This window comes from Falco cherrug, chromosome 5, assembly GCF_023634085.1.
Source record: "Falco cherrug isolate bFalChe1 chromosome 5, bFalChe1.pri, whole genome shotgun sequence".
NCBI lineage: Eukaryota > Metazoa > Chordata > Aves > Falconiformes > Falconidae > Falco > Falco cherrug.
This window is the reverse complement of record NC_073701.1, coordinates 7,884,283-7,911,885: the sequence shown is the minus strand read 5'-3', so window position 1 is coordinate 7,911,885 and position 27,603 is coordinate 7,884,283. Positions and strand designations below refer to the sequence as shown.

General features: G+C 39.8%; 1 protein-coding gene across 8 annotated transcripts in view; it reads left to right on the top strand.

Moving 5' to 3' along the window:
• CRACR2A (calcium release activated channel regulator 2A) overlaps positions 1 to 27,603 on the top strand; it is a 60,948-nt gene that overhangs the window by 17,989 nt on the left and 15,356 nt on the right. For all 8 annotated transcript variants that reach the window (XR_008732523.1, XM_055712282.1, XM_055712276.1 and 5 more), the window contains 9 exons: positions 3,618 to 3,786; positions 5,351 to 5,497; positions 11,492 to 11,582; positions 14,385 to 14,480; positions 19,628 to 19,815; positions 21,792 to 21,863; positions 23,252 to 23,297; positions 24,122 to 24,213; positions 25,591 to 25,915. Coding sequence is in view for 7 of the 8 variants with exons in the window: in XM_055712282.1 (XP_055568257.1) it covers positions 3,618 to 3,786; positions 5,351 to 5,497; positions 11,492 to 11,582; positions 14,385 to 14,480; positions 19,628 to 19,815; positions 21,792 to 21,863; positions 23,252 to 23,297; positions 24,122 to 24,213; positions 25,591 to 25,915 (1,226 nt within the window). In the remaining variant the exon portion in view is untranslated. The remainder of the gene's footprint in view (positions 1 to 3,617; positions 3,787 to 5,350; positions 5,498 to 11,491; positions 11,583 to 14,384; positions 14,481 to 19,627; positions 19,816 to 21,791; positions 21,864 to 23,251; positions 23,298 to 24,121; positions 24,214 to 25,590; positions 25,916 to 27,603) is intronic.

Here is a 27,603-nt window from a genome sequence, read left to right as displayed (position 1 = left end):
TAGAATACTAGAGAATGGAGGAAGAGAGTAGTATCTGAATAAAACTTGTACTGCACCACTTAGTATGGGAGAATCCTGTTCATATTTCTAAATGGTGGCAAGTGGAAATTTACTGTAATCTCTTTTTGCAACATATTCTATTGTTTCTGTTGTCAACATGCTCTGCTGGGTGCTATGAGGGGAAAAAATGCAAGACAGAGTTGATAAAATAATTCCCGTTTCCTTGGGTTTACGGCAACTTCTGTACTAAAAGTTAGAATATAACCCAAGTTCCTCTGCAGAAATCCTCTGCAGAAAATCACAATACCCCTTTTGCCTAGAATCCTTAAAAATTCTGATTTGCAGATGTTGAAATAAAATAGCTGGCACATTTAGAGTTTGATGGAATGCATCTGATCTTCCCTAACTGAGCACATTGATTATTCATGTGGCAGTTTCAGTTCTGCATCCTCACTGCCTTCCTTTTTATGGATGTAGCTAAAAAGCATATAGCTGTTTGTTTTAGTATTCTTTGCAGGTTTCAGTATTTTTGTCTTTTGTTGTCTATATATACACACCCCCTTTTTATGTCCAAGTTGTAGCTTTCTTTTTTTGGTCATTATATTCACTGTAGGATCTTAGCTTACCTTTTTTTTTTTTTTTGAGGTCAATATTGATAGTCAGATCTGAAGCCAGATCGGATATAGTCAGATCTCTTCTACAGGTGTTGCCTCCACACCTTCCCACTTTGAGATATGAGTTCAGATAGTTCTGCACTTTTGATTCTAAGATAGTTTCAAGCTTCACCTGTTTGTTAATTTGCTTGAACCCTTGAGACCAGTTGACTTCTGTAATGTCTATTCTTGCTTAGCATCATGTTTAAACTGAATCAACTCACTTGTCAATCTCTGGTTATTATAATCAGTTTACCTGTAGTGTTCTCAACACTTATGAGAGCAAATACAAAGTAACATATGTTGTTGGCTAGTGAAAAATTGAGGATGTCATGACTTTCATAAAAATCTCTCATGACTATGATGTGGTGTCCAATAGCCAGGAATACCTGAATCGCAGAATTGTTGAGATGGGAATGGACCTCTGGTGGCAGTCTGGTCCAACACCCCTGCTCAAGAAGTGCCACCTCAAGCCAGTTGCCCAGGGCTATGTCCAGATGCCTTTTCAGTATCTCTGTGGAGGGAGACTCCACAACTTCCTTGAGTAGCCAGTGCCAGTGCTTGGTTACCCTCACAGTGGAAATGTATTTCGTGATGTTCAGGTGGAACCTCCTGTGTTGCAGTTTGTGCCCATTGCCTCTGGTCCTGTCACTGAGCACCACAGAAAAGAGCCTGGCTCCATCCTTTTTGCAACCTCCCTTCAGCTATTTATATATATTATATATCCCCGAGTCTGCTCTTCTCTAGGCTAAGCAGTCCCAACCCTCTCAGCCTTTTGTCATAGGAGAGATGCTTCAGCCCCTTAATCATCTGTGTGCCCCGTTGTTGAACTCTCGCCAGTGTGTCCATGTCTCTGTTGTGCTGAGGAACCCACAATTGGACACAGAACCCCAGGTGTGGCCTCCCCAGTGTTGAATACAGCAGAAGGATCACTTTCCTCAACCTGCTGCCAATACTCTGTCTAATGTGGCCAAGGACACCATGAACCTTCTTTGCAGCAAGGGCACACTGCTGGGTCCTGTTCAGCCTGGTGTCCACCAGGATTCCCAAGTCCTTTTCTTCCACTCTGCAGTTGGATTGCCCTCAGCACATATTGGTGCGTGGGGTTGTTCCTCCTCAGGTACAGGACTTGGCACTGCTCCTTCTCAGACTTCATGAGGTTCCTGTCAGTCCATTTCTCCAGACTGTTGGGGTCCCTCTGGATGACTGCTCAACCCTCTGGTGTATCAGCTACTCCCAGTTTGGTGTTGTCAGCAAACTTGCTAAGGGTGCACTCTGCCCCACCATCCAGGTCACTAATGAAAATTTTAAGTCAAACTGGGTCCAGGATTGATCCCTGGGGTCCATGCTAGTCACTGGTCTCCAGCTAGACTTTGCACCACTGATCGCTACCCTCTGGGCCTGGCCATTCAGCCCCTTTTCTGCCCACCTCAAATGCTCGTCCAGCCTGTACATTAACAGCTTCTCTGTAAGGATTTTGTGGGAGGCCTTACTGAAGTCCAGGTAGATGATATCCACTGCTCTTCCCTCATCTACCAGGCCAGTCAGTTCATCATAGAAGTTTATCAAGTTGGTCAAGCGTGACTTCCCTTAGCATGGATTCACCACTCCTGATTTTCTTATCCTTAATGTGCCTGGAAATGGTTTCTAGGATTAGGTGCTCCATCATATTTCCAGGGATCAGGGTTAGGCTGACTGTGGTTCCCTGGGTCCTCTTTCTTGCTCTTCTTGAAGATTGGAGTGACATTTGCTTTCCTCCAGTCTTCTGGCACGTCTCCCAGTCACCATGATCAATCTAATATTATCAAGAGTGGCCTGACAGTGACATCTGCCATGGTCACTGCAGCCAAGGCTTTCTTTTATTTTCACATCCCCAACAAAGCCCTACTTGTTGGTGGAGGTCCAGCAGAAGCACCTCTCCTCATTGGCTCCTCTGTTACTTGGAGGAGGAAGTTATCATCCAGGTACTCCAGGAACCTCCTGGTGTGCTTATGTCATACAGTGTTGTCTCTCCAACAGATATCAGGATACTTGAAGTCCCTCATGAGGACTAGGGCCTGCGAACATGAGGCTGTTTCTGTTGCCTGTAGAAGGCTTCATCCACTTGTTCTTCCTGGTCAGGTGGCCCATAGCAGACACCTGCTATACTGTCCCCTTTGCCTGCCCTGTCTTCGATCCTAGCACATAAGGTCTCCATCAGCTCCTCTTCTATCCCCACGCGGAGCTCCATGCATTGCAGCTGCTCCCCCACGTAGAGGGCAACTCCCTCTCTTCATCTTCCTTTCCTGTCCTTCCTCAAGAGCTTGTATTCCTCCATTGCAACACTCCAGTCGTGGGAGCCATCCCACCATGTGTCCATGATCCAGTCTTTCTGTTAATAATAGAAATATTCTAAATAGATGGAAGAAACTGCTGTAGGGTCAAATTTGGAAGAATTAAAATGCATGTGAGTCAAATGGAGGGAAATGAGTGTTAATGTAGCTTTCTATATGCGGTTTATACAGGAATTTGAGGTGTGCCTTTGGTCATGCGCTAAAAAGAATGTTAAAAGAGGAAGTACGTTTTATTAGTATTACTACTGTGACTATTTTAGATTCCTACCTTCTGTTTAAGCATATCGGGAAATAAGGCTGCAACACTTACAAAGTGCATGTTGCTGCAGTTTTTACCTTTTGTTTATGAAGCTCTGAATTTTTTCAGTATCTTTGTGAATTTTGAGGTGAGTGATGTACTGAAGCTTAGACATTAAACTGGGGACAAAATCAGGCATAGAACTCAGGGATCCTCTTGCTATGCCTCATGCTTTTGTTGTTTCAGTATACTCCCTTTTCTTGCAAACAAGTGTAGGTGTTTACTTCACAAATTATATTTACTGTAAAATTTGATCTTTAGTATGTTGCTCTTTGACATTGCTTCTTACAGTAAGTTCTGAGAATACTAATGCGTGTAATTTCTAACTTTTAGGCCAGTTTCTTTTGGGGCAGATTGCTTTGAATAATGAGATTATCCAGCAATCAGAAGGTGAAACAGCCTGCCCACTCAAATGTGAAGAGACCATGAGTGATGATGGGGATGAAGAATTCCAGTTCTCAAATCTGATGGATCGGCTTGGAGCTAAAAAGGTTTTGGATGAGTGAGTCTTCACAGCAATAGTAATAGATTGTATGATCTTTCATGATTCAGCTCTGGGTTTGATTTTAATGGAATCCAAGGTGAATGATGAGAACTAACATTGCTCTTTAAAAATTAATTTTCTTGGTTGTCAGATATGATAGAATGGCATTCAACCAAAATTTCCAAGAGCAAAGCTATTGTACTCCAGGCATGTGAAACATGTTTGTGCAATAGGAAGGCTATGTCATTAACGCCCTGACGTACCGTGGGTTTTGAACATAGATAATGACTAGCATGTAACTCACAGATGCCACTGATTTCAATCAAGTGTGATCAGTGCATGATGACTGCTTTTTTTTGGCAAGGGCTGTGTTTAAAGTGCATCAGTTAACCGTAGGAAATGTTTTCTCCCCTTTTTCTGCCCTTTTTTCCTTCCCTACATAATTGCAAGTTGTGATTGCTCTGATAACAGAGCAATCTGTTTGTCTTCCAGTACCAGAATGACTCACTTTGAAACAACAGAACCCAAAAGCTGCTTTAAGAGCTTCTTGTGTGTTGGCCTGACATTTGTTGGTCAGTCACAATGAATATTCTAGATCAAAAAAACCCCAGGGCAGAATGGGACAGAATCTGGACAGGTAGCGGGAAAGTTTAAGAAACGCATCAGTGATCCTTACCATGAAATAGAAGTGCTCATCAGTGCTTCTCTTCACCTGACTGCCTGTTAGAGTTGATTGTCAGTTATTCTGAAACGCTTTCATTATGAAGAAATTTTTATTACCTACTTTTGCTATCCTTACCCTCATTTTGTCCTTTAAATACAGTGCTCTTTGCTGGCTAGGTTCAGGCTTACAATGCACATGGAAGAGAAGATGAGTCACAACGAAGCAAACAAAAGTTGTTCAGGAGAATTTTGGCAAAGTTACAAAAGAATTATCATTCACAGTGGAACATCTTTTTTTTCCCAGTATCTGCTGAACAGATTTGGAAACAAAACATTCTCTTGGTAAATCTTTAAATCAAAATTTTCAAGATGTCCTGTTCTGATTTTTGTAGCAGTCCCACTGTGGAATGAAAGTGGGTTGAAAATGAAAAACAACAGTACAAATGCAATTTTTTAACTTGTCGAACTAATTTAGGAAACATTCATACTCATTTCTCATGAGGAAGTGTTTTTGATTAGCTTTCCCATTGCCCCCTCCCCACTAGTTTTGTGGGAACGTCTTTACGCTGTACCACCCTGTCACTTCTACAGAAGTATCTCATCTGTCTCCTTTCTTATCCATTCCTGTTTAGATGAAGTGCCTGGCAAGGCACCCACTAAGCAAATAGTTCCTGTGATTCTCTGCAGTCATGCATGGCCAAACTTTATGATGTGGTTTTTGAATAAATGCAGTTTCCATCATTTCCCCACCCACCTCATCCTTTTCAAATCTGTCACTGCCTAAATAGTCCTTGTTTTTAATAAGCTTTGTGTTAATCAGTGATGCCCTGAAGCCTCCATCCACTAGGATGCTGTGAACATTTATTGCAGCCTGAGAAATGTTCTCACTTGATGAATCCTTTATGATCTCTTCTTTCAGTGAGAGTGATGTGAAGCAACTTTGGTTGCAGCTGAGGAAAGATGAACCTCATTTACTCTCTAATTTTGAAGAGTTCCTGGTCAGAATTTTTTCCCAGCTCCAAGAAGCAGATAATGAGAAGAACCAGTTGGAATGCGCTCTAAAAAAGTTAGTATTTCACTTTGTTGGACTGTTTGTATATTTTTACAACTGTCTTATCTACTGTTTGTATGTTTGAAATAAACAAGGTATTTCAGTGAAGAACTGAGGACTATAATCACAAGACTTCCTGTAATGTAAAATATTATTAGTCGTGAAGAGTACCATTACAATTATTCATAATGCTGAACTGGCTTTTCTTTTCTAGTTAACAGGTTTTGTTGACTGAAATTATTTTTCAGATGTCTATCATTGCACTGTAGTTTTAAGACAATATTAAGGATTTCACTTCTAGTTAATCAGTTTGATTACAGGGGACAGTCAGGTTTATCAGTAAATCTGGTAAATTGTCTGCATGCTTCTTGAACATTGCATGCAGAAAAGCTGTAAATCTGGATTAACTGGCCAGAGAAATGAGAGGTTTAAGATGTTAAAGCAGCACAAAGCACTGATACCAATGAAAGTGTAAGTTAATAAATATATAGAGAGAACAAACATATGAAGTATAGTAAACAATCTATATTGGTTTTATATATAAAAACGTATCGTGTATATATAGAAACAAATATATTGGAACTAAAAATTAACAGATCATCCTTTGGAAGTTGAGAATGAATGTGGTCTTTCATCTTGCCTTCCTGACTTGCCTCTGTGAGTCACTAGGCAATCATGCAGTCTACTCTCAGATTTTTTTCTCCTTTCCTGGATGTAGGCTGTGCTTTTGTCTTAAGTTGTTCCTTTTTTTCTAACGTGGATGCCCTGAGAAGCCTCCTGCATGTGCTGGGATCTTTATGCCATCCCAGTCTATGCTGTCAACCTTCTGTTTCTTCTAAATTTCATATTTCTATACCTATTTTTTGTCTTTTCTTCTGGAGCTTTCACACATGCATATTTTCATTCATGCATCTGAAGCCTGTAGTCTAGAGACCCAGGGGTTTCCTGTCCTGGTTCGATAGATGCAGTATGCTGCTGCTGTTCCCATTTGTAGGTCCAGACAGTAGTGAGGCTGAATGTATGTTCTCAATACACACCCATGCAGATGCACCACACATGGGGGACCGTGTAGACTGATACTGATTAGAAAGCAGCACCTCTGCTGGCACCCACCTAAGCACAAGCAGCATTCCCACAAATACGAAGGATGACAGCCTGATTCTGCTTCTCCCATCCTGTTTACCAGGAGTGGTAAACTATCCAATGTCCCTGTCTGTACCCTGGGACCCTTACCCATTCTTTGAATCAGACCTTGGGTCTTTCCAGGTGTGGGTCATCTCCTACTAGCTGGCTGGTTCAGCTGGATTGAAGTTTGCTACCAGATTGTGTTCATTTGCTCACTCATCATGGATCATAGATCCTTTAGATACTAGCATGAGGTTTTCAAAGTCCATTTAATATCCATGGCAAGACCCTAGCTCTTTTACCTCCAGTCATCAGCTTAGACCTTGAGTTTTTCCAGATGGAGATCTCCTCCTCCTCACTGGCGAGTTATAAGTTTATAATACATAGTATAACATGCAGCATGATCCCACATAGAGGAAATCTGTGGTACTCTGTTGGGTGTTACTCATAGGCATAGGGTTGATTTCACTGTGAATTTTTATTTATATGTAGTATGTAAGTGTATATATATATGAGTGTGTATATTTAAAGAAAACTTCTCGATGCCAGGTAAGGGGTTTTTTGCCTAGGAAAAAATGTTGATAACTTTTAAATAGCCTTGAAAAAGAGATTTGCATATTGTACTGTCTACTGCTGACCTTCTTACAGATACTAGTATTTTTGTCCTCTGAACGTGTAAATTATGGCACTGTGTGCACTTAGAGTGTGACTGGTTTTATTAGTAACAGGACATAATTTTTTCTCATAGTAAACATGTGCTTTAGTATTTCAGGTAAAATGACCCACTCTGATTTTGTCAGATACTAACCTCACCTCAGTTTTAAATTTTATTTTAAGCAGTTAAGATGACTGTTGGAGAAGAAACAAAACTTAGGACTGTGATCCCTTGGTTAAAGAGTTTCAACAAAGATTCCTAACAAGATATCAAATATTTTTTCTGATGTGCTCATGGAAGAGGTCTGTCAGCGCATCAGACATACTCTGTGCCAATATAATCGTGGGCATGTTTCTCCTTTTAGGTGATCTGTAATTTTGGTTCAGTAGAACAACCACCAAAATAGTGCTGATGAATTTTTACATAGAACTGAATACACTTTAAGGAAAACAAAGCAAATGGCCACATTTTTGTCCCAGAACTGGTGTTCTTTTCCTCACTGGTGTTTATCATCATAAAGGAATTGATTATGGGCTGTTGCCTGTACTTGTAGATTTCAAGGCAAGATGAAAATATGAGATGTAAACCCTCTCCTTTTAAAAATAGTCATTTACTTCTTTATTTCTTCTCATTTAAACAAAAGTGAGAGACTTTTACTACAGTAATGTATCAAACCAAATACTGTATATATATCTGGTCTGGTGCTGTCAGCAATAGCTAAGCTCTGCGCTGCAAGTGTGAACTAGTAGCTTTATACATTAATCCATTTTGCTTTTGGCATCTATACAGTGAATACAGTTTTTGTTTGCCAGAGTATATTAGTATTTAAGTGCTAATTTAAAATTAGATGGTTTCTTAAATTTAGCAGTGGTATTTTTTAAATAGGTCGATATATTGAGTGCAAAAAAGCAGTAGATGAACTTCATTTTAGGTAAATGTCAGGGAGATACAATAATATAAGTCACGCTAATGTGATCCTGGGCTTGGAATGGGCAGTTAAAACTCCTGAGAAAGCCCTTGCGGTCATTGCAGAGAACTTCCTGAAATCATCAGTTCAGGGTGCAATGGCACCAAAACCCCCCAGTAAAATGCAATGTGTGATCAGGAAGGGTACTGAGAACATGACAAAACATGGGTTTGCCGCTACATAGAATCTTGTTGTGCTTACGTCTTGAGTACTGAATAAAGTTCTGGTTTCTGCACCACAAGAAGAATGTAGTGGAATGAAGAAAGGCACAGAGAATGGCAACTTCGTAGTTAAAGGAATGGAATGGCTGTTCTGGGAGAGCTATTTTTAAAAGGAAGGGTCTCTTGAGTGAGGAGGTAAAGGCTGGAGTGAGATAGGATAGACCTTTACAAGTAACCATGAGACCACTGATCAGGCTGAACAAGGAGCTGTTATTCTTTAAATCCCTAGCAGTAGAACCAAGAAGTATTTATAAAGACTAATAGGAAGTAAGCTTAAAACAGATGAGAAAGAGACCTTTTTCTTCTAATAGCAGATAAAATCTGCAACTGCCATTAGCTCTGTCTGCTGCTGTGCTTTGCGTTTGAAAGACAAACCTAGTAAAAAAGGTGGCCTGTGTTTCAAACAACAGAGTTCTAAACAGAGGAGATAAACAAGAGTAAACAGGAAGGGAAGGATGAACTGACTTCTCATTTGGCTTAGCATGGGACAGTGTCGGAGCCCACCTTTGGTGGAAGGAGAATCAACATCTCACGACATCAGTGCACAAAGTGTGCAAGTCACTGTATTTTTTTATGGGGAAGGAAGAACCATTACAACAAACTGCATGAACAGCAATTGTGAAACCCAAACAATTCACATTGCAGGCAGAAATTAAAGCCTTGTGAGTGTGCTGATCCTGAACTCATGATCTGAACTTGGTGAACTCACGTTACATTCCGTTTTGGTTAATGTGCTCAACAACAGCACTGTCTCCCTTTCTTCTCCGTGTGCTTGTTCCAACAGCATTACTGGAAAGAGAAAGATCATGTTATCAAATATTGCTGAAATTACACAATTATGTGTTGAGTGCAACTGGATGGTATGATCCCAGGGAACAGAGATTTTAATTATAACATTTTTCATTTTTCACATAACAATGATATGCCCTTATGTCTTTAATTATTTTCCCCTGATTGCATGTGGGGAATACTTGCCATCTAATGTCTTGGGTTATTTTTTCTGCTGATTGTTAGTTATGTTACTTACAATTGTGTTACACTTTTGATTTTAACAGGATATTACTTTACCTCTGCTTAATTCAATCAGAGTTACGATGGTAAGCCATGAATGAAATGCTTGGGGAATATTCAAAAACGTCATGTGCTTATGTGCCAGGCAAACAAAAAAGATTTCTACATCCAGAGGTACCTCCTGGATGTGGTCTTGATGGTGCTACTGTATCCTTTGCCTCACATAAGAGGAAAGAAATACCTAAATCAGCAGCTTAATAGTGCGGGACTGAAGTTATTTTCCATGTCACACAGAAGCAAAGAAAATATGAGTCCCATAGAAATGCTGACTACTGTGCAAGGTGTTCTGCCGTTCTGCCTGTGCGAAGTTACAGAGGTTTTCAGTACACAGTCAGTCTAGCCCCAATCAAAATGATATTATATTGTATGAATACAGTATTTTAAAATACAATATTACCGTCTCTGCCATACCTATCTAAATAATTGTTAAATCTTTATAAATTTGTGTAATTTTGTTCCATTGATGAGTGCTAATTTCTTATGAAGCATTTTTTTAGTTTTAAGAAAATAAAATCGGAGATCAGAACATGACCTGACTTTACAATGGGAGCAGTAGTGTAGCAAAAAGGGCTTCTAGATTTTCTGGCACTCTCTATTTGAAGCATTGCAGTTACATGAAGTGGCCCTTGTCTGGGCCTAGATTCACAAAAATCTAAACGGCAGCGATCGATTTCCTCAGATTGGTGTAGCTTGGTATTTGTTTATTACTGCTTTAAGTCCTGAGAAAATGCTTTCCTCCCCTTATTTTTTACCTGTGACTGAAAATGCAAGATGGTGATGTCAAGTCTTCTGGTGTTTGAAAGGGGGAAAGAAACTCTTGTTTCTGTTCTTTCTCACTCTCTGTAGCTTAGGTAAATCTTTTGAAATTTCTTTCCAATTTGCTTGACTTTAACTAAGAAGAGAGAATCAGGCCTTTAATAAATGGAAACATAGAATCTGTAGAGAATTAGGTAAAAAAAAGATACCCAGATTACAAAATTAACAGCTTTTTTTCCTACTGTATGTTCCTTGTCTTGCTCTTACTGATGTGAATGCTGTAGGAGATTATGTACTTTATTTGTAACAGATGCATTCTGCAGATTGTTCAAGGAGCAGCTCTAGAAAGATGAATGTGGGGGGATACGCGGTAGTGTCATATAAAAGCCCTGTTAATCTTTATTAAAAATCTTTCTAGGATGTCCCCTGAGTTTGATGCAAAGGTAAGTTTTGCTTTTTAGTTTCTGGATTAATGAGAATAGAATAGTAGCAGAACAAATGCTGCCTTGTTCCCTTTCAACAGTTTTTCTGCCCAAACTAAAGCATTTAAATGTAATCCTTCATGTATCGAAACACAGTGCTATTAATTGCAATGTTCTGTTGGAAAAAGGGAGCTTTTTAGGTCCTTCTTTTTTCCTACAGATACACTTGTACGCAGCGTATTTATTTCTGTTCCTCAGCTGGGCTTTTCAAATTTGTTTCAGCAAAGCTGTTAGAGAGGCAGTAAGGCAGCTTTCAGGAAGGGTTTTCAAGGAGTCCGTTGTAGCTAAAATGTCTTCGACATGATAGAAGTACCTCATTTAATGCTATGGAATGGTAAACAATGCAGTTCCACAGTAAAAAAAAAAAAAATGAAGTTGCAGTGAAAATACTTTTAACTGGCAAACTTACACTCTGGTATTACTGGTATTGTCACTAGGAAGCTCTCTGTTCCTTACACTTAAGATTTAGTAGTTGTTAAAGTTGCATAATGGACAGCTGCTTTAGATGTGTAGCTTTATTAGCCTCTGAGCTGTTGAAGCCTTACTTCCATGAGAAATAAATAAAAAATGAATCTGTGACCTTTCCTGCACAAAAATTACTATTTTCTTAATCCTAGAACATTCTCTGGAGTCTTCTGTTAAGGCAGGAATGTGGCACTTAGTTCATAATGTGAGCCATGATTTGCAGTAATGCTACAAAGACCCACTCAGTATACTTTTATCTCTTATTAGGAAGATTGCTGCTTATGATGAAGAAATTCAGCATCTCTATGAGGAAATGGAACAGCAAATCAAAAAGGAGAAAGAGCAGTTTCTCTTGAAAGTGAGTGTGTCTGTTATTGTGGGCATGGATTCTGCTCCCAGTACCAGTGGTTTTATACTCACTCTGGGTGTGAAGTGAAGGCCCACAAAATGTGTTTCACAACAGAATAAGAAAACACATAGTTTATGTCCCTGCTCCTTTTGTACTGATCCACATTCTGCAGCTTCACCCTGCAGTGATGAACTTCAAAGTGACCTGGGGGATGAGAGGAGCACTGATGCCCTCTGCTCAGTGGTTGGCATGCAGTAGAACTACAGCCTCATTGTATTATCGATGCTGCTATAGGTCGAACTTCTGGTCACAATTAGGAAAAAATGGTCTTGGAGGTTGTTCAGAACATTGCTAATCCTGTTGAGTTCTGCAGTCTCTGCTTTTGGGGAGGGGGAAGTTGTCACAGAAGAGCAACAAGAGATAAATCAAGTGATGGTAGTTTCTGAAACCACTGCAGCTGTTTGCAAAATAAACATAGGTCAGTTTCTTTTGTCACTGCCATGGTGCTTCCAAGGCAACTGACAATGATTTTCCTTTTCTTACAAAGTGTCCTTTAAATCTCCTCACCGCTTTCATAGTCTGTTCTTTGGATTTTTCTGTCCTCTTTTTCTCTCCTAAACCAAGGAAGATAACAAGAATTCCCAGTATGGTCTAGGAAGGTGTCATCTTAGAATCATTTGGGTTGGAAGGCACCTATGTTGCTCCTAACTTTTAAACTAGATCAGGTTGCTCCAGGGACTTGTACAGTTGAGTTTTGTGTTTGCAAATGGTGGAGGTTCCATAGCTCCTCTGGGTGGCCTGGGACAACCAGTCATGAGCTATTGGCTCATGCCTTTTTGTTGTCTTGAAAGCAGTTATGTAAGTGAAACCAGTGTATGGTTCCAAACAACACACAGTACACAAAATGTTGCCAAAACTAGTGGATATCCATCAGTTACTGTCTCCATCTCAATCAGGATATCTAAAAAATCCTTTTGTGAGCCAAATATATAAGGTACTTTTTGTTTCCTGACATAAAGTGTGTTAAAGCAAAAAGAGCCTTTATCAGCTAAGGAATCAGTCTTTTCGCTCGCCTCACAGGGTAGTGAACCTGACTCATAAATTTCAAGTTTTTCCATTCCAAGCTGGGAGCAGTTTTTAGTGGTGGATGAGATAAGCCCTTTATAAAAAGTTCATACATCAGCTCAAGGATAAAAAGTATTTGTAACTTTGCCTGACAGCAGTTGTTGTGAAAGAGATGGTTTGTATGCTCTTAATAGCCCACAACTGAAGTTGCATTGAAAATCCTGAAACAACAGAGACTTTTCCATAAGCAATGATTGTTGGATCTCCTAATTAGCTGTATATTTGCAGTAAAGCCATTTCTTTTAAGCTTTTTCATTGAAGCTTCCCACTGCAGCTATTTACAGTTTAGTCAGCATTCACACTAATGGTTGTCAGACACTCAAGAAGTATTGTTTCTTGGCATGACTGATTTGGGATTTGGGGAGATCTGACTGTTAAATTGTTTCTCTAATGCAAAGTCTCACAAAGACTTTATAGCCTGGAGAGACGCATTGATGCCATATAAAAGGGTAATTATTATGGCTTGAATGAAGAGCAGCTCTTGAAGAATACATTTTAAAAAATTGGTAAGATGCAAATAAGTACAAATTGTAGCAATTTACAATACTTAATACCCTGCTGACTGAAGGTTATACAAAAGGGGCACTTAGTCTGTCTTTTTTACTTGGATATATAGTCTTCCACGTAAGAAGCCAGTTAACGTGCATTTGATTACCCCATTACATGTACTGCTAAAGAGGAAAACATGTAGGCTCCACTGTTGTCTTGAGGGAATTTTTATTTTTGTTTAGAGGCATTTTCCTGGGGACCTTAGAGAATAAAAGCCTGTTGTAGAGGAACAGGACAGATTCTCAGCTGACGTGAACTTCTGGAACCCAGTTTTGTTCAGGGGAGGTCTTGACAACTCATGTCAGCTGAGGAGTGTCTGAAGGATTAGTTCCAAATAGGACTGAGAGTTCCCAGTGCTTGCAGGATACTTAGATAGTGGAGAGGCTGTTATAATTGCTAAGGGATAGGTGGAGCCTGAAGCCCAGACCACCTGCTTATAGTGGTGGAACACCTGTGACAAATTGTTGGTAGTGATGGATTTTAAAGGGGGCGGGTGTTGTTTCTTTTACTTCGACCTGACTTGCTATGCTGTGTGTCAATACCCCGTATCTCCTGTGTCAATCCTGGTGTATTGTATGCGAGTTATGGCGTGACTCCATAATAGCTTAAATTTGTCTGGGTTGTTTCAATCAGTGCATTGTCATCAGTTGGCTGGTTCAGGAAACCAAATGTGACAGCTATTCATTTTTTTCTGGTGTTTTTTTTTTCCCTGCTTGTTTAGCTCTCTGAAACAGCTCACTGCTGTAACAGATGAGCATGAATGCTAGTGTATAAGAGGATGAAGCTGGAAATGGGAGGATGCATTCTAGCTTCATTGATTTAGGTTGGCTACGCTCCTAAAGCTTGTGCCTAAGATCGAAAACTTCTGCCTCTATTTTGTGGATTTGATGCCTATTCATGTGCAGTCAGCACATCCTGGAGCAACTGCAGTCATTGAAGTTGCTGGACTACACCAATGTACAGAAGCTCAGAGTCTGGATTCATGAGTGATACCATCGCAAAATTGAGTTCTGTCAGTAGCCTGTTATATTCACTGTGAAAAGCTTGCCAATTATTTTCATGCCTGATTCCTTATGTTTCCTCCTGCTGATGCAATTGTGCTGTTCTGTTAATGCATTTCCTCTTTGAATTTTGCAGGACACAGAGAGATTTCAGTCCTACAGTCAAGAGCTGGAGTGCAAGCTCCTGTCAAAAGAACAAGAACTGGAACAATTGGTTCAAAAACAGAAAAAGGTATTAATCAATACCATTCAGAGTTAAAAATTACATAATTTTTATTTTTTCATGAAATTTTCTTCAGGTACTCTTCTAGGTCTGAAAAATGCAACTTGGTGTGATGTGGTTCTGCCAAACTGTGACCCTCTTGTTGCTTTTGTCATGAGTGTGGATACCTGCATGCATTTAGAAGTGGGGTTGTGCTGGACTGCTAGACACTGCTAGACTATGCATGTGCATAGGAAATACGTTACCGTATGTTTCTAAAGGAGTTTTCCTTTTATATGATAAAATATATAAAAAAAGTTCCAAGTATTTTCCCCAGGTATTAGGTTAACTTTATGAAAACGTAGCAGAATTCCATTTTCTTCAATGTGCTAGGGACTGCCTTAATGCCTGGACTGCCCAAGAGCAGAGAACAATTATTTAGGTCTTACAGTGTACACCTTTGCTCAAAGCTTGTATCAGCTACTCATTTACTTGTTTTTCACTATCGTTCAGCACTAGAACTGGAAATGCTCCCTCCTGATCAGCCTGGTCCTCATACATCTCTGTGATAACAGTTTTATAGCAGTGCGTGGTTCTCTTGCATGGTAACAGCTTGTCAAGTTCCCATATTAAAGCCTGATGTGTTTTACTTAAAATGCATGGCCTGCTTGGAGAAGCAGAGTATTTCTGCATGTGTGAACTTGCTGTAAAAAAAGGTCAGTGCATGAAAGGCTAGTGATAGGCAAAGGGGTAGTGCTGGAATTAGAAGGGCTGAAATGGAGTGCTGTGAACCAACTCCCTCTGTAGAATATGACTATAAAATACATGTAAAATTGTTTATCCTGGCAGTGGCTTGCAAGGGTCAGTCCTGAGAAGTAGGAGAGAAGTAAGAAGGGAGGGAAGAGGAAAAGGAAGTTTGTGGGCAGTTTCCTAGTTGTGTGTAGTTTTTAGATCGTCCTCAGAGGAGTGAATTGGGGTGCTGCTGAAGCTGATGGGAATTGTAGTATTGTACTGGAGTAAGAGGGGAGGCAAACCTCTACCTGACTATAATGATGCAGGTTTAGCTGATGAGGATATAGAACTGAACTAAAAGGCCATTACAGAATTGAAATCAACTGCCTGATGTTAATTACCTTTGGTCAGTACCACTGTGAATCAGAACAGATGTGGGTTTATGCAGGCTGTCTACCACATTGCAGCACTATAGTGAAATATATCTTAATAATAAATAATAATAAAAGATATTGAAGATATATATGGGGGCACACAAATCAGGCATTTTTAGTCTGAACCTAACTGCAAAAATATAAGAAATCACTTACTCTAATTTCATAATTATTATATTTTAATATTTTCCCTTTTTTTTGGTTTTTTTTGCTTTAAATCTAAGTTTAAAATTTAGTTATCACCCAGTAGTTCTGTAAAACTCTATTTTTCCAGTAGTTCTCCAAAATAAATTTGGTATAAAAACTAGAAGCTATTCAAAGGCTTAGACTCAATTTTAAGCCTGGTGTGATCAAGTAATACAGGCAGCAGTATCAGGAAGTTTTATCTTACGATTATTGTTTCCATTGCCTGTTGTCTACTATTGCCTATCTTGGAAAACATAAAACAATGTCTGTGCTATTTTTATTAGTATAATTTTTAAATCTAATTTTATGTTTTACTTTTCTATTCATTGTGTTATTATTAATAGTTTTACTGTGTTTTCTATTTTATTTGTAACTTCTGTTATTTATAATTTCCTCTGTCCCTTACAAATTTGCATGAGACTCAAAAAGGGTGCTTTTAAAGGACAGGATTTTCTTTTCTTCCTACCGTAAAAATTGAACTATCCCATTTTATTTTTATGGAAAGGAAACTGTATTGGACAAATGGAATTCACTACTTCTGATAACATGATGACTGTGATGATTTTATTCAGATAATTGATGATATTTGAAACTTTTGTCATTCAACCAACTGATTGGTACCCACTGTCAATCTTATATGCAGTGTTGTTGGTTTTTTTTTCTGGTATAGCAGCCTAGCCTGTTTATTTGAATGCTTAACTCATTGTAGTTAGAGACAGTGTTTTGTATGTATATTTTTCTATTTCCTAATGACTATCTCTGAGAGTGACTCTCATCTTTCCTCATATCTGTTTTTATAATACTATAACCCCACTCATTTTCAGGTATTACTCTTCATTCACCTCAATATCAATGTGTGCTAGGTTAGCTTCCACCTCTAATGTTTGCCTTAACAAGAGTTCACTGAAACTTTTGCCGCCTCCTCTTGCATGGAAATATACGTTGATAATTACATGTGTTCTTGCAGACGGTGATGTCAGCTTAGTTTAATTACAGCTTCCATGCTTGATTATTTGAGAGAACCTCTTGGGAGTAATACAAATGCTTTTTTCCAAACTTCATTAATAAGTCTCTTTTTGCTTTCCTCTGGCCTCTCCCTCCCCTCTCTCCCTATTTCCCCCTCTGTTTCTATTATTCCTGTGTTGGAAATTATTATAAAAAAAATGTTAAAGGAACTTCAGAGAAGAGGAGTTCAGTGTTGCTTCGGCTGATTTAGCCAGAGGGAGTCTCCCTTATGAGAGTCTTCTGCCTAGCATGACTGAAATACCGATCTGATACCACGTTGACTGGCCTTCTGTAGGCCAAAATTCCTTTGGATAGGCCTTTTTGTGGGCTACCATGATCTTGAAGTGTTAGCTTGCTCTTCATGGCTTAGATAAAGCACAAGTAGTCTCAGTATAGTTCCTCAAGGGATGGGTGATGGCATATCTCAGGAGGTGCTGAGACAGAGGTTGTCCAGGCCTTAATATCTAGGCCACAGAATCTTGTATGAGGTGAAGGAAGTAGGTGCGGACCAGCTAAAATGCAAGAGAATTACTGGGCTTCTCACATAAAATGATGGGTTCTGTGCTGATGACAGCCACCGAAGAGCATAATCTTTGGATTCTGAACGGGAGATCCATGAAAACATGGATCAGTAGCACTCAGAAAATGCACATCAACTGATAGGATTGTTCAGAAAGGCATAAAGAACAAAATAGTCTGCAGCCTTGTAACACTATAAATGTTTCATCTTTCATGCGCACCTGAAATAAATAGGAGAAAAAATACAGAAAGGATGCTGAGCTAAGAGCAAGGAAATGCATGAAGACTGCTTAATGTATCTGTCTTTGAGGGATAGTAACAGCTGTGTCATCAGCAACTGGACAATTCCAGTTCTTGATTTTAAACTTGTGAGTTTTTCCTCCTATTCTTGTCCCAGAAGAGAACATACGCCATCAGCTACTCTGTCTCTGCATGACCTGTGGTAATTGGTTAATTCTCTCTGCTTACCTAGATTTTCTTAAACGTGACTGGACCATGAGCCATTCCTAATCAATTTTCACCTATTTGATGACCATGGGAGCAGATTTGCAGGTCTGACAGGCAGCTAGAGCCTACAGAGTCTGTGCCATTCTGTGCCAGCTGAGCATCTGCCTGTGCGTTATTCCACTGTATTGGGAACTGACTAAATGAATGCTTTAAAAGTAGTATTTGGCATCACTTAAAGAATTATATAGGTACAGTGAAAGGAGGAGCTCTGCATTGCTGTGAAATAACCCTTTCTCCTCTTGTTGTGTCTTGGGGTTTAGATGATATTACTGAGTATCTCTATTAAGCATACTTTCAACACGGGTGTTTTTCTCACAAGAGCAAGCACCAGGATTTATAACAAGTATTTCTAACATCAGTATCTATGATTCTGGGAGCTGATGATGGCTACTCATGCAGTTACATTTCCAGGCCAGTCTCTGTGTAAAGTTTTCAGATGGCCATAGTATTCGGTAAGTGAAATTTCTACTTGCAAGTTGTTGCTTTTAAGCTTTTTGAAAGTTCATCTTTGTGTGATCACTTCTTGCTCCTCCCAAACCCACTCATCTGAGTGAGAAAGTCTTGTCTTCTAGTATCTGAAGCATCTGGTCTTTTACTTGGAACAGACAAATTCATTCGGTCAAGGGATGGAAGCAATACTCGGGATCTGATCTATCAGTGTAAACCAACATTGCTCAGCAGTGATTTGATGCCCAGCTTAGTCAGTGTTCCATATGAACTGTCGGCCTGCTGAGGCTAGAGTTCAGCAAATACATTAAGCTGGTGCCGCTGCTGAGATAAGTGTTCCCACTCTACTCTTGCTCCTGACCTTTCACAATCCTAGCTAGAAAGTTATTTTCTGCTTTTGTTTTCAACCTGGGCTTTAAGGCTGCATTCAAAACCAGGACTAGAACAGCAACAGTGTTGTGAAGCAGGGTAAGGGCAGGTTTTGGTTTGGACAAGCTCTGCTTGTTGGGATGTGCAAACCGAGAGTTCTAACAAAATCCTTTGTTGTGTCTCAAATCTGGAAGATTGCACTTGTATCACTAGTACATTTTGCATCCCTTAAAAACCATACTGAAAAAAAATTAAAAATACCCCCCCCCCCCTCCCCCCCCTTTTATATCTTTAGGTCAGCAGTGCCTTCCCTAATATGAAGTGGACTAATTTTAGTCTGCTTTTGCTATATCATCTTAATTTGTTCAGTTAGCCAGGGACAAGCAGGTGGAACTTCTTTACATACCAGAAACCACTGTCATTTGCTATTATCTGTTTAACAGGGAAGGTGTAACTTTCCCTTGTATATACTTTGGAGAGTGAATATGAAAGTGAGTTAAAAAAGCTCTAATTCACACTTCTTGGCAGATTTAGCTGAGGTGGCAGAAAGGTTATTGCTTGTTGATATTACTGTGGATGGGAAGGTTTATCAGCTACCAGATTTAAATCTTAACAGTTTTTAGGCAGAACTCTGAATCACTCTGTGTAGGCCTTGTCATTGTGGGAAACAGTCTAAAATAGCAGTTGTGAATATCAACTAAGTACTGCTAATCTGCTCTGTAAACATCTCTTGTGGTTTGTCCTGGTGCATTTTTGAACTGGGTGAAATTCAGTCATGGAGTGGAATGGCTTTGGTTTTGTGTAACATAATTACGTCTGTACACAGAGCAGTGGAAGAGCACCATACGTGTTTTAATCATGTTAGCATTGACAGAAATAGCTTCCCTATTCAACTAACTTCTAAGACTTGAATTGAAAGCCTGAAAACTGAGATACCACAGGTAGTTATATTTTCTGTTCTCTTTTCTTCCATCGCAGTTAGAGCAGCAATGTACAGAACTTGTCAGTGGCAAAGAAGAAACCAAAGTAGAGAACACCAAGCTGAAGCTGACTAACCAGGAGCTGCTGAGAGACCTGGAGAAAACGTCTCATGAATTAAGCCTGGCTCAACAACAGTTACAGGTGCTTCAGGAGGAGGCATCAAGACTACATGAGGAGAAAGAAATGTAAGTCTCCAGCTGCAGTGGTTCTAGTGCATTTGCTTAGCATGCCAGTGAGCTTCCTTCTCAGGGTATTCAGTGCTGTGATTTAAGATTGTGTCTTAAGCAGAAACCACCAGCAAAGCCAAGCCAAGTGCAGTTCTAGTCATTTTCCCCCAAGTAATTCAGCATGTTTTCTGTAGCATATCTGACTTCTACAGAATCTTTTTGCTACTTTTTCAAAATGTCAGGGTTCTCGTACCCCCATTTGTTGAGGGTGTTTGGAATTAAAAATCCATTTAACTGGTTAAAAATTGTCTTAGTTTGGAAATACCAGTGGGATTCCTTACAGAAATTGCAGTTGTGGCACATGATGCTTCATCCTCCTCAAAACCAAGTCTGTCTGAAACTTGTTTCTCAGAATATACTCTGGCTATGAGACAGCTAGGATGTGCTTCTTTTCTTCATCAAAAGCAAGTCTGGTACATAATTGCTGACCAAGGTCCCTGGCCAGCAAGATAAAATGTAGATTTTGGAGCTAAATTCCAATTCGCCCAAGGCCTAATGGCAATCCAGAACCATCATTTTGGGGTTTCCAGTTCAAATGTTTTGGACTTCAGATTCTGCCTCCGAATTAAAAAGTATTTTTCAAGAAGAACTATTTAAAAATTGTATTTTGAGGGATAGAAATGGCCCATTAAATAACAGATCAATCTACCTGTCTTGCTTCAGCTTTTTACACACGGCAAAAGTTACATTACTCTGAAGCTGTAATTGGCAGAAATGTTCACTGAAGTCCATTTAAAGGAAGATAGTTTTAAGAAAAGGCTCAGGGATCTGCAAAACCTTCTTGTTGCCAATGGAGAACACATGGATACCAGACCGTGGTGCATATCTTGCCAGACTCTATACATTTCAGCGATGAAGTATGTAAAACAGAGCTGTGGCTATTTGGCATATTTCAGGATAGAGCAGAATATTAGATCAATGTCATGTTCTTTTCCTGTTAAGTTTTGGCCAAACTCTACTTAGTTACTACTAATTTAATTTTTCTTGAGGGTATAAATAATGACTGTTGTTGATAAATGATTGTTGAAGAACAGCCGCTGCGTTTAGAACGCTATTGTTAGGTTTGCATGTTTAATGTGTGTTTTGGAAGTAGACAGAAATATTCCTCCTCAAGGTAGTTTGTTTCCTCTTTGAGGCCTCTCTTTTCAGATCCGGAGCAAAGACTGTGGAGTGATCTGGTTTTAAAGCTACAGAGGAAATCTGCCCAGTGGTCAGACTGCTGAATAATACTACTGCATTTACAGAGCACTTTGGATTCAATAGTGTTTTATGGAATTAGAGCTCAGCCCTACTCAACTGCACCTGCAGTGTTGCTTTAAACATCTGTATCAGTCTGGTAAGACCTGAGCTGTTGAAGCAGGTGTGATGTTCAGACTGCACAGGAAGAACTTGAGGCTTCACTGAAAGGCAAAAAAACATCTAAGGCCAGACACAGAGTCAGAGTAAATGGTGTAAATTAGTGTAAAAATCTGAGACACTGTGTCCAATGTTTAAGGCTGCATAACTGTTTAAAGTCAGGAACTAACAAGAAATTGTAGGGATTGTGGATGCATGAGCCTGACATGGTTCCAGCAGCAAGATAAACTAATTTTGGATAAAATGTCTTTAGTGGCCATGAGTGAGAAGATTTTCAGCAGTATGTCTTCTCTGAATGATGCAAGTGGCAGTATCAGTATATATTAAGCTCTCTGGATGAAGAAATTATAAAGCAATATTTTTTTTTAAGAACCTCTACTCCTTCCTCTGCTAACTCAAACTGCTGTGGTACTGTGGGCCTTAAACTGAATGAATTTTTTGAAAATGAGTAACCGTTCGTGCAGAATAAAGTCTACAGGTTTGGAGAAGCTGAAGTCTCAAATGTGGATACTCCTAGGGGGAAGCATTTTAGCAATGTGGTTACCCTAGTTAGAACTATTTTATTTCTTTTCATACAGGGAAGTGTACCGGGTGACAGAAACCTTACAGAGAGAGAAATCAGGACTTCTGAAGCAGCTGGATTTTTTAAGGTAACACAGACCTTATATTCAAGAACTTCTTGCATTATTCTGAAGAGGTACATTAAAGGATGAAATCATGTTGGGCTGTGTGCTGGGTGTAGGTGGCCAGGTGCTGGCAGGGGGGCTGCAGGGGTGGCCTCTGTGCCAGAGAGGAGCAGCTGGGGCTGCCCCGTGCTGGCCACAGCCTGTTCTTGCATACAGTAGAAGGCAGTCCACATGAAAGTTTTGTCTTGTTTTGGCAATTCAGTATTGTAGGACAATCTCCGTTCCAAAAGTCAAGAACAGAACAATGGTGAACTGATCCAAGCTGGTTCTGTGGTAGAAGCCCGGCCAGAGGAGACCTGAAGGCTCTTACTAAAAGGCTCTGTTCTTTCTGCAGTGATGGGAGTACAGCCAGAATAAAGATTCTTTCCCCAAAATGTTTATTTGTAAAATTATATCAAAACGTAGTTAGCTGATTTTCTCTGTAACATTTCTATATTGGTAGGCTTCAGATTTTGGACTTGTGTTCAGACAGTTGTAACCCCTTGTTTGCTCAGTGGTAAGTTTGTGCGGGCTATAGATTGTACTTGCCTATAGGCCTTCATTCACTGCATTTCCTTCGTGAGGCCTCATTGTAAAGCTACCTAAAAAGTTACCATGCTTGAGGAAAGGGTCTTACTCTGCAGTGTGTTTCCCGTAGGCCACTCCATGTGGTGTGCTCTTGCCTGCTGCTGGTAATGGGGCCATAGACAGAAACATCTGACAGCAGAGGCTGTTTCTGTTCGCCGTGGCTGTAATGGCTGCTCAGTCTCTTTTGCGGCCAGGCCAGCGATAGAAGGAGACAATGAATGATGTACTAAGCAGGTGTGTTGTCAGATCTGATCAGAGCTGGCCGATTGCCTGGGATCTCCATTTCCTGACATTTTCATCTTTTTTGCATAATAAATGGAATATGGATGTTTTTGTAGGGAGGCTTTTCCGTGGCAGCCGCAACTGTGGTGAGGGATATAACTGGCCTTTACAGCTGTCACCAGATGAATAGACCTGGTGTTCCTCACAGCTTCTCCACATTATGACATCATCTTTACTGTGAAAAGTTGTAAGCGTTCTAATTTAGAGTGAGTGAAGGCATATTGACCAGAACGGATATCTGTGTGTTAGGGCATTTGTTTTGATAAAGTACAGAATGAGGGCTGTACGCCAGCTGGCTTCAGTTAGCATAGCCCTACTGGAGATTCAGTGGCCCAGACAGGGAACTGGCTGTGGTGAGAATATAAATAAGCATGATCAAGGGTGGAGATAAGCCAAATTAAAGTGTGTTTGTCTTGCCTTTTGCATGGCAGCTGTCCAGTTTGTTAGTTCTGAGTTCCAAGTACTTGGCCTCAGTGTTTCTTCTATTTGTGTTGTCTTTGCAGGGAGAGGAACAAACATCTGAAAGATGAACGTGACATATTTTTACAGGTAAACAACCATTCTTCTCAAACCCAGTGTTGAGCAAACACCTATCAGAACAGCCTCAAAACAAGGGGGTCAGAAGGCTGTGCAGAGGACAGACTCTTGTGCTACTTAAATCTTGCCCAATTCTTAATTTATATTGTCTTTTTTCTCACTTGAGAATAAGATTTTTAAATTTGCTGAATGGTTTTAAGAGCTACATTTTTATAATTATAAAGTTGGAGCTATCTTGAGGGAGATGAATTTATTTTTATAAGAAGCTAAAGATGCAATCATAAGAGGATCAAATAACCTAAAATTTGAGCAACTAAATCATGTCGATCTATTCAGACAGGAGTAGCTAATATCCTGAAACGTTTATGCAGTAGTACAATATCTGAGTACCCGAATCAGTGCTGGAATACTTAGCGGTACTGGGTAAGAGCAGATCACATGATTTTTTTTATCCAGCAGCAGAGAATGGGCACCTAAGGAGTTCCACAAGTACCCTGGCTTAAGGAGACTAAAGCACTTGCATACATTGGTTTGTGTTCTTTGTCCTACAAGAAGCTGCTAATGTGAAAAATATATCTATTGACTTCTTTTCATAACATTATGTTGTTCTATTGTGATCTACTTAGTTTACAAAGCAGCTGAATTCTTGCAGGACCTGGTGTTTCCATGTTCTGATTGTTTATAAATCAGGATTTTGAAGCATTTATGCCTCTAGGACTTCTTCTGCAGTTTTTTTCTTTCATATTCATTGTATTATTTAAGCATTAGGCATGAAGGCAGTTAACCATAGTGAACAACAAGTGTAAATTAGTAAGAAGTACTATGTATTTATGCAGAAATGCAGAACAAGTGTTCCGAAAGCCAGCTGGAAGCAAAGATCAGGCTCTGTCATTGGGAAATACATAGAGGGCAAGGTGCTGCCTAACAGGTAAGAACTTTTTTTCATGTGTTCCCTGTTTGAGTACAATGAGGCTTATAAAAAGATTATGTGGAATGTTTTCTTTCTGATACCTTTGGACTTTACAAAGCATGTATTTCTGAAGTGTGTCACTAAAAGATTACTGTACTCTGTAAGAGATTTGGAAATAAAGGGACAATTTTTCATGTAAAACAAGTGTACCGTCTGCAAAAGCCAGAGACTTCCCCGTTGTGGATGAGTGTATGTTGGGAGGCACAGAGGTTTACCCATTACCCTGTGTTGATGTGGTACAATGACCTCGGTAATGCTCTGAAAGAGTATACCTGCTCCCCTCTCATTGCAGAGGACAGCAGACCTGTTGTTAAGTATGGGCTGTAGAAACAGTAAAAACATGGAGGATTTAATTCTCAACTGTGCAGCTGTACACTTGAAATCAACAGGAACAAGATGGTGATCTTGGTGAAACATTAGCATTTTTCCCTTGAGACAAGAGGAGCTGGAAAGACTAGTATTTCACTTTGAAATAGCAGCTGAGACAACGTCCTTGCAGGCATAGGGCCATGAACTGCAAGGAGGGAAAGATTTCAGAGACAAAGTTAAGTAAGTTCAGTACTGAGAAGTGGAGCATAACTGTCAAAAGCAATTATGGCACAAAAATCACAGGAAAATTTAGGTGGGAAGGACATTGGTCTCTAGTCCAATCTCCAACAGGGGTAACTCCAGAACTAGATAAGGTTGCTGAGGGCCTTGTTCAGTTGAGGATTTTGAATATCTGGATGGAGGTCCTATAGCCTCTTCAGGCACCTCTTCCCTTGCTGCAGCAGTCTTATGAAGAAGGTTAGTTCCCTGTATCATGTCAGCATTTCTTTTAGTGCAATTTTCATATGTAGTCGTTGTGCCCACCTGAGAAGACTATGGATCTATTTTATCTACTCCCCCCCTTCTGTTGAATCCCCGCTTAGCCTTTTTATCATCCATATTAAACAAACCCATCTCTCTCCTACCTGCTAAAGAGAGAATTAAGTTATACATAGAAAGAGGTGGGGGTATTTTTTTCTTCCAGAATAGGGGAGGAAGGGGAGGAGAGCAATTTACTTCACCTGTTCCACAAGGTTATAAATGAGGATAATCTTACGTTTTGCATTCTGGTTCAGATTTTCCCCAAAAGTTACTAGCTTTCCCCATGATACTTATAATTATCGAGCACGCTATATATACACAGATTGTATGACGAGCTGACTTTCCAGTAGACATTAGACTGAATCTACTATGTCTTCTGTGAGTAGTAAAAAACATGGGAGATTAAATTCAATTACACTAGAATAAATCAATAGGAATGTAGGTCCAATATATATTTGTGATGCACTTACTTTTTTCTCTGTCTAGCCATTCATTTGAAGATGATGATGTTTTCAATAACTCAAAGAGAAGGAATTCTGCTGGACTGAATAGAATTCTCTCTGTGGAGCCTGATGCTGGAGCCACTGGAGAAATGTCTAAAGCATTGCATCTCCAAAGAATAATATCAATTGAGGAAGATCATCTGCCCCAGCTTCTTGACAGGCTGGTTGATAACCAGCTGAACAGATGGACTGGAGAAGATGAGAATACTTCTGAGATGGAAATGGATAAGAAAAATGCAGAACATTCAATGGAACACTCACTGTCATGTTCTAGAGAGCAGCCTGTAGGGAAGGAAACGCTGTCAAATGTAAGGGGGATAAGGGGACCTCACCTTGAGTATTGTGTGAGGTTCTGGGCCACACAATTTAAGAAGGATGTGCAGGTCCTTGACTGCATCCAGAGGAGGGCAACAAAACTGGTGAAAGGGCTGGAGGTCATGTCCTGTGAGGAGCAGCTGAGGACTTTGGATTGGTCTAGTTTGGGGGAAAGGAGGCTGAGGCGTGACCTCCTTGCTCTCTACAGCTCCTAGGGGAGGGGAAGTAGAGAGGGAGGTGATGATCTCTTCTCCCTGGGATCCAGTGATAGGACACGTGGGAATGGTTCAAAGCTGTGTTGGAGAGGGTCAGACTTGATATTAGGAAACAATTATTTACTGCGAGGGTGGTCACACACTGGACCAGGCTTCAGAGAGGTGGTCGATGCCCCATGCCTGTCGGTGTTTCAGGGGCATTTGGACAATGCCCTTAATAATATGCTTTAGCTTTTGATGAGCCCTGAAGTGGTCGGGCAGTTGGACTAGATGATCCTTGTAGGTCCCTCCCAACTGAAACTATTCTATTCTAAAGGACCTTGGAAAACATGAAATAGTGTTGAAAGGTGATGCATTATTCTTAGAATTTAAAATGATTTAGTTTTCTGGTATTAAGTTAAAGCATGACAAATTCAGCCATTGCATGAAGAGGGAGACAGAAATACACTGCAGATAGATGTTGAAGGTGCAAGAAGAGAAATTCACCCTGAATGGAGTATGTACGTAGACTTAGATCTGAAAGACTTTAGGAAAAGTGACGTTAAGCATTCTAACAGATGGCGCAAAAAGATCCACTGAAAGGTAGTGGTTGTCTAAAAAAAGAAGCAACGTTTTGTTTTGTTTTGTTTTTTTAAAGTTGGAGGCTTTTTTTGCCAAAAAATGACATTGCTCATGTTCTGATACTTTTGAGTCAGCTTTGGTAGCTGTTTACACTATCTGGGAAATAATGGGAGCAAATATCTTTACTTTTTAATTATTATTTGAGAAGACTTTTAATTAGCAAATTGAAATGCAGATGTATTTATTTTCAGCTCTAGCTTGTATGTGCACATTAACAATGAATTCACCATGCAGTAAGAATCCTCAAAACAATATGCTGGAAGGTACATTTCTTGGACTGTAAAGTTTTTCTTGCACTGCTGTTGCTTCAGAGCTAGCTGTGCTTGTTTTCTAATTTTAGCATCATTGTTAAGTGTTACTCATTTTTAGATTCTTGAAGCACATACTGAAAAGATTAAAGTATAGGAAAAATAGGTATGTTCAGTCATAATTATATAGTTCTTTTAGAAGAAGCAAGCATATCTTTAAAATTATGATAGAATTATGCCATGGTTACATAATAACTTCTAAGTGGTACATTTTATTAAAAAGTCTAGGGCACAGAACAGAGCTTCATCCTTTCAAATTATTTAATATATTGCATCCTTTTTGCTTGCTATATGACTTATTTTGTATCACATTTTTGAAGTGTGGTGTCATTGGACTTCAGGACAGCAAAAGCCAGGTCATCCATGAGGTCCATCTAGGAAAAACCTATCCTGCCTGCTCTGTTTTGGCAGCCATGCCCCTTGCAAGCGTATCCTCTCAGTTGAGTAGGAACTGGGCATTCCCTCAGGTCTTGTTTCTTACAATTTTTTTTTTCTCCCCTCAAAACAGTTGAGAACAAGCAGGGAGGGGAGAGAAGA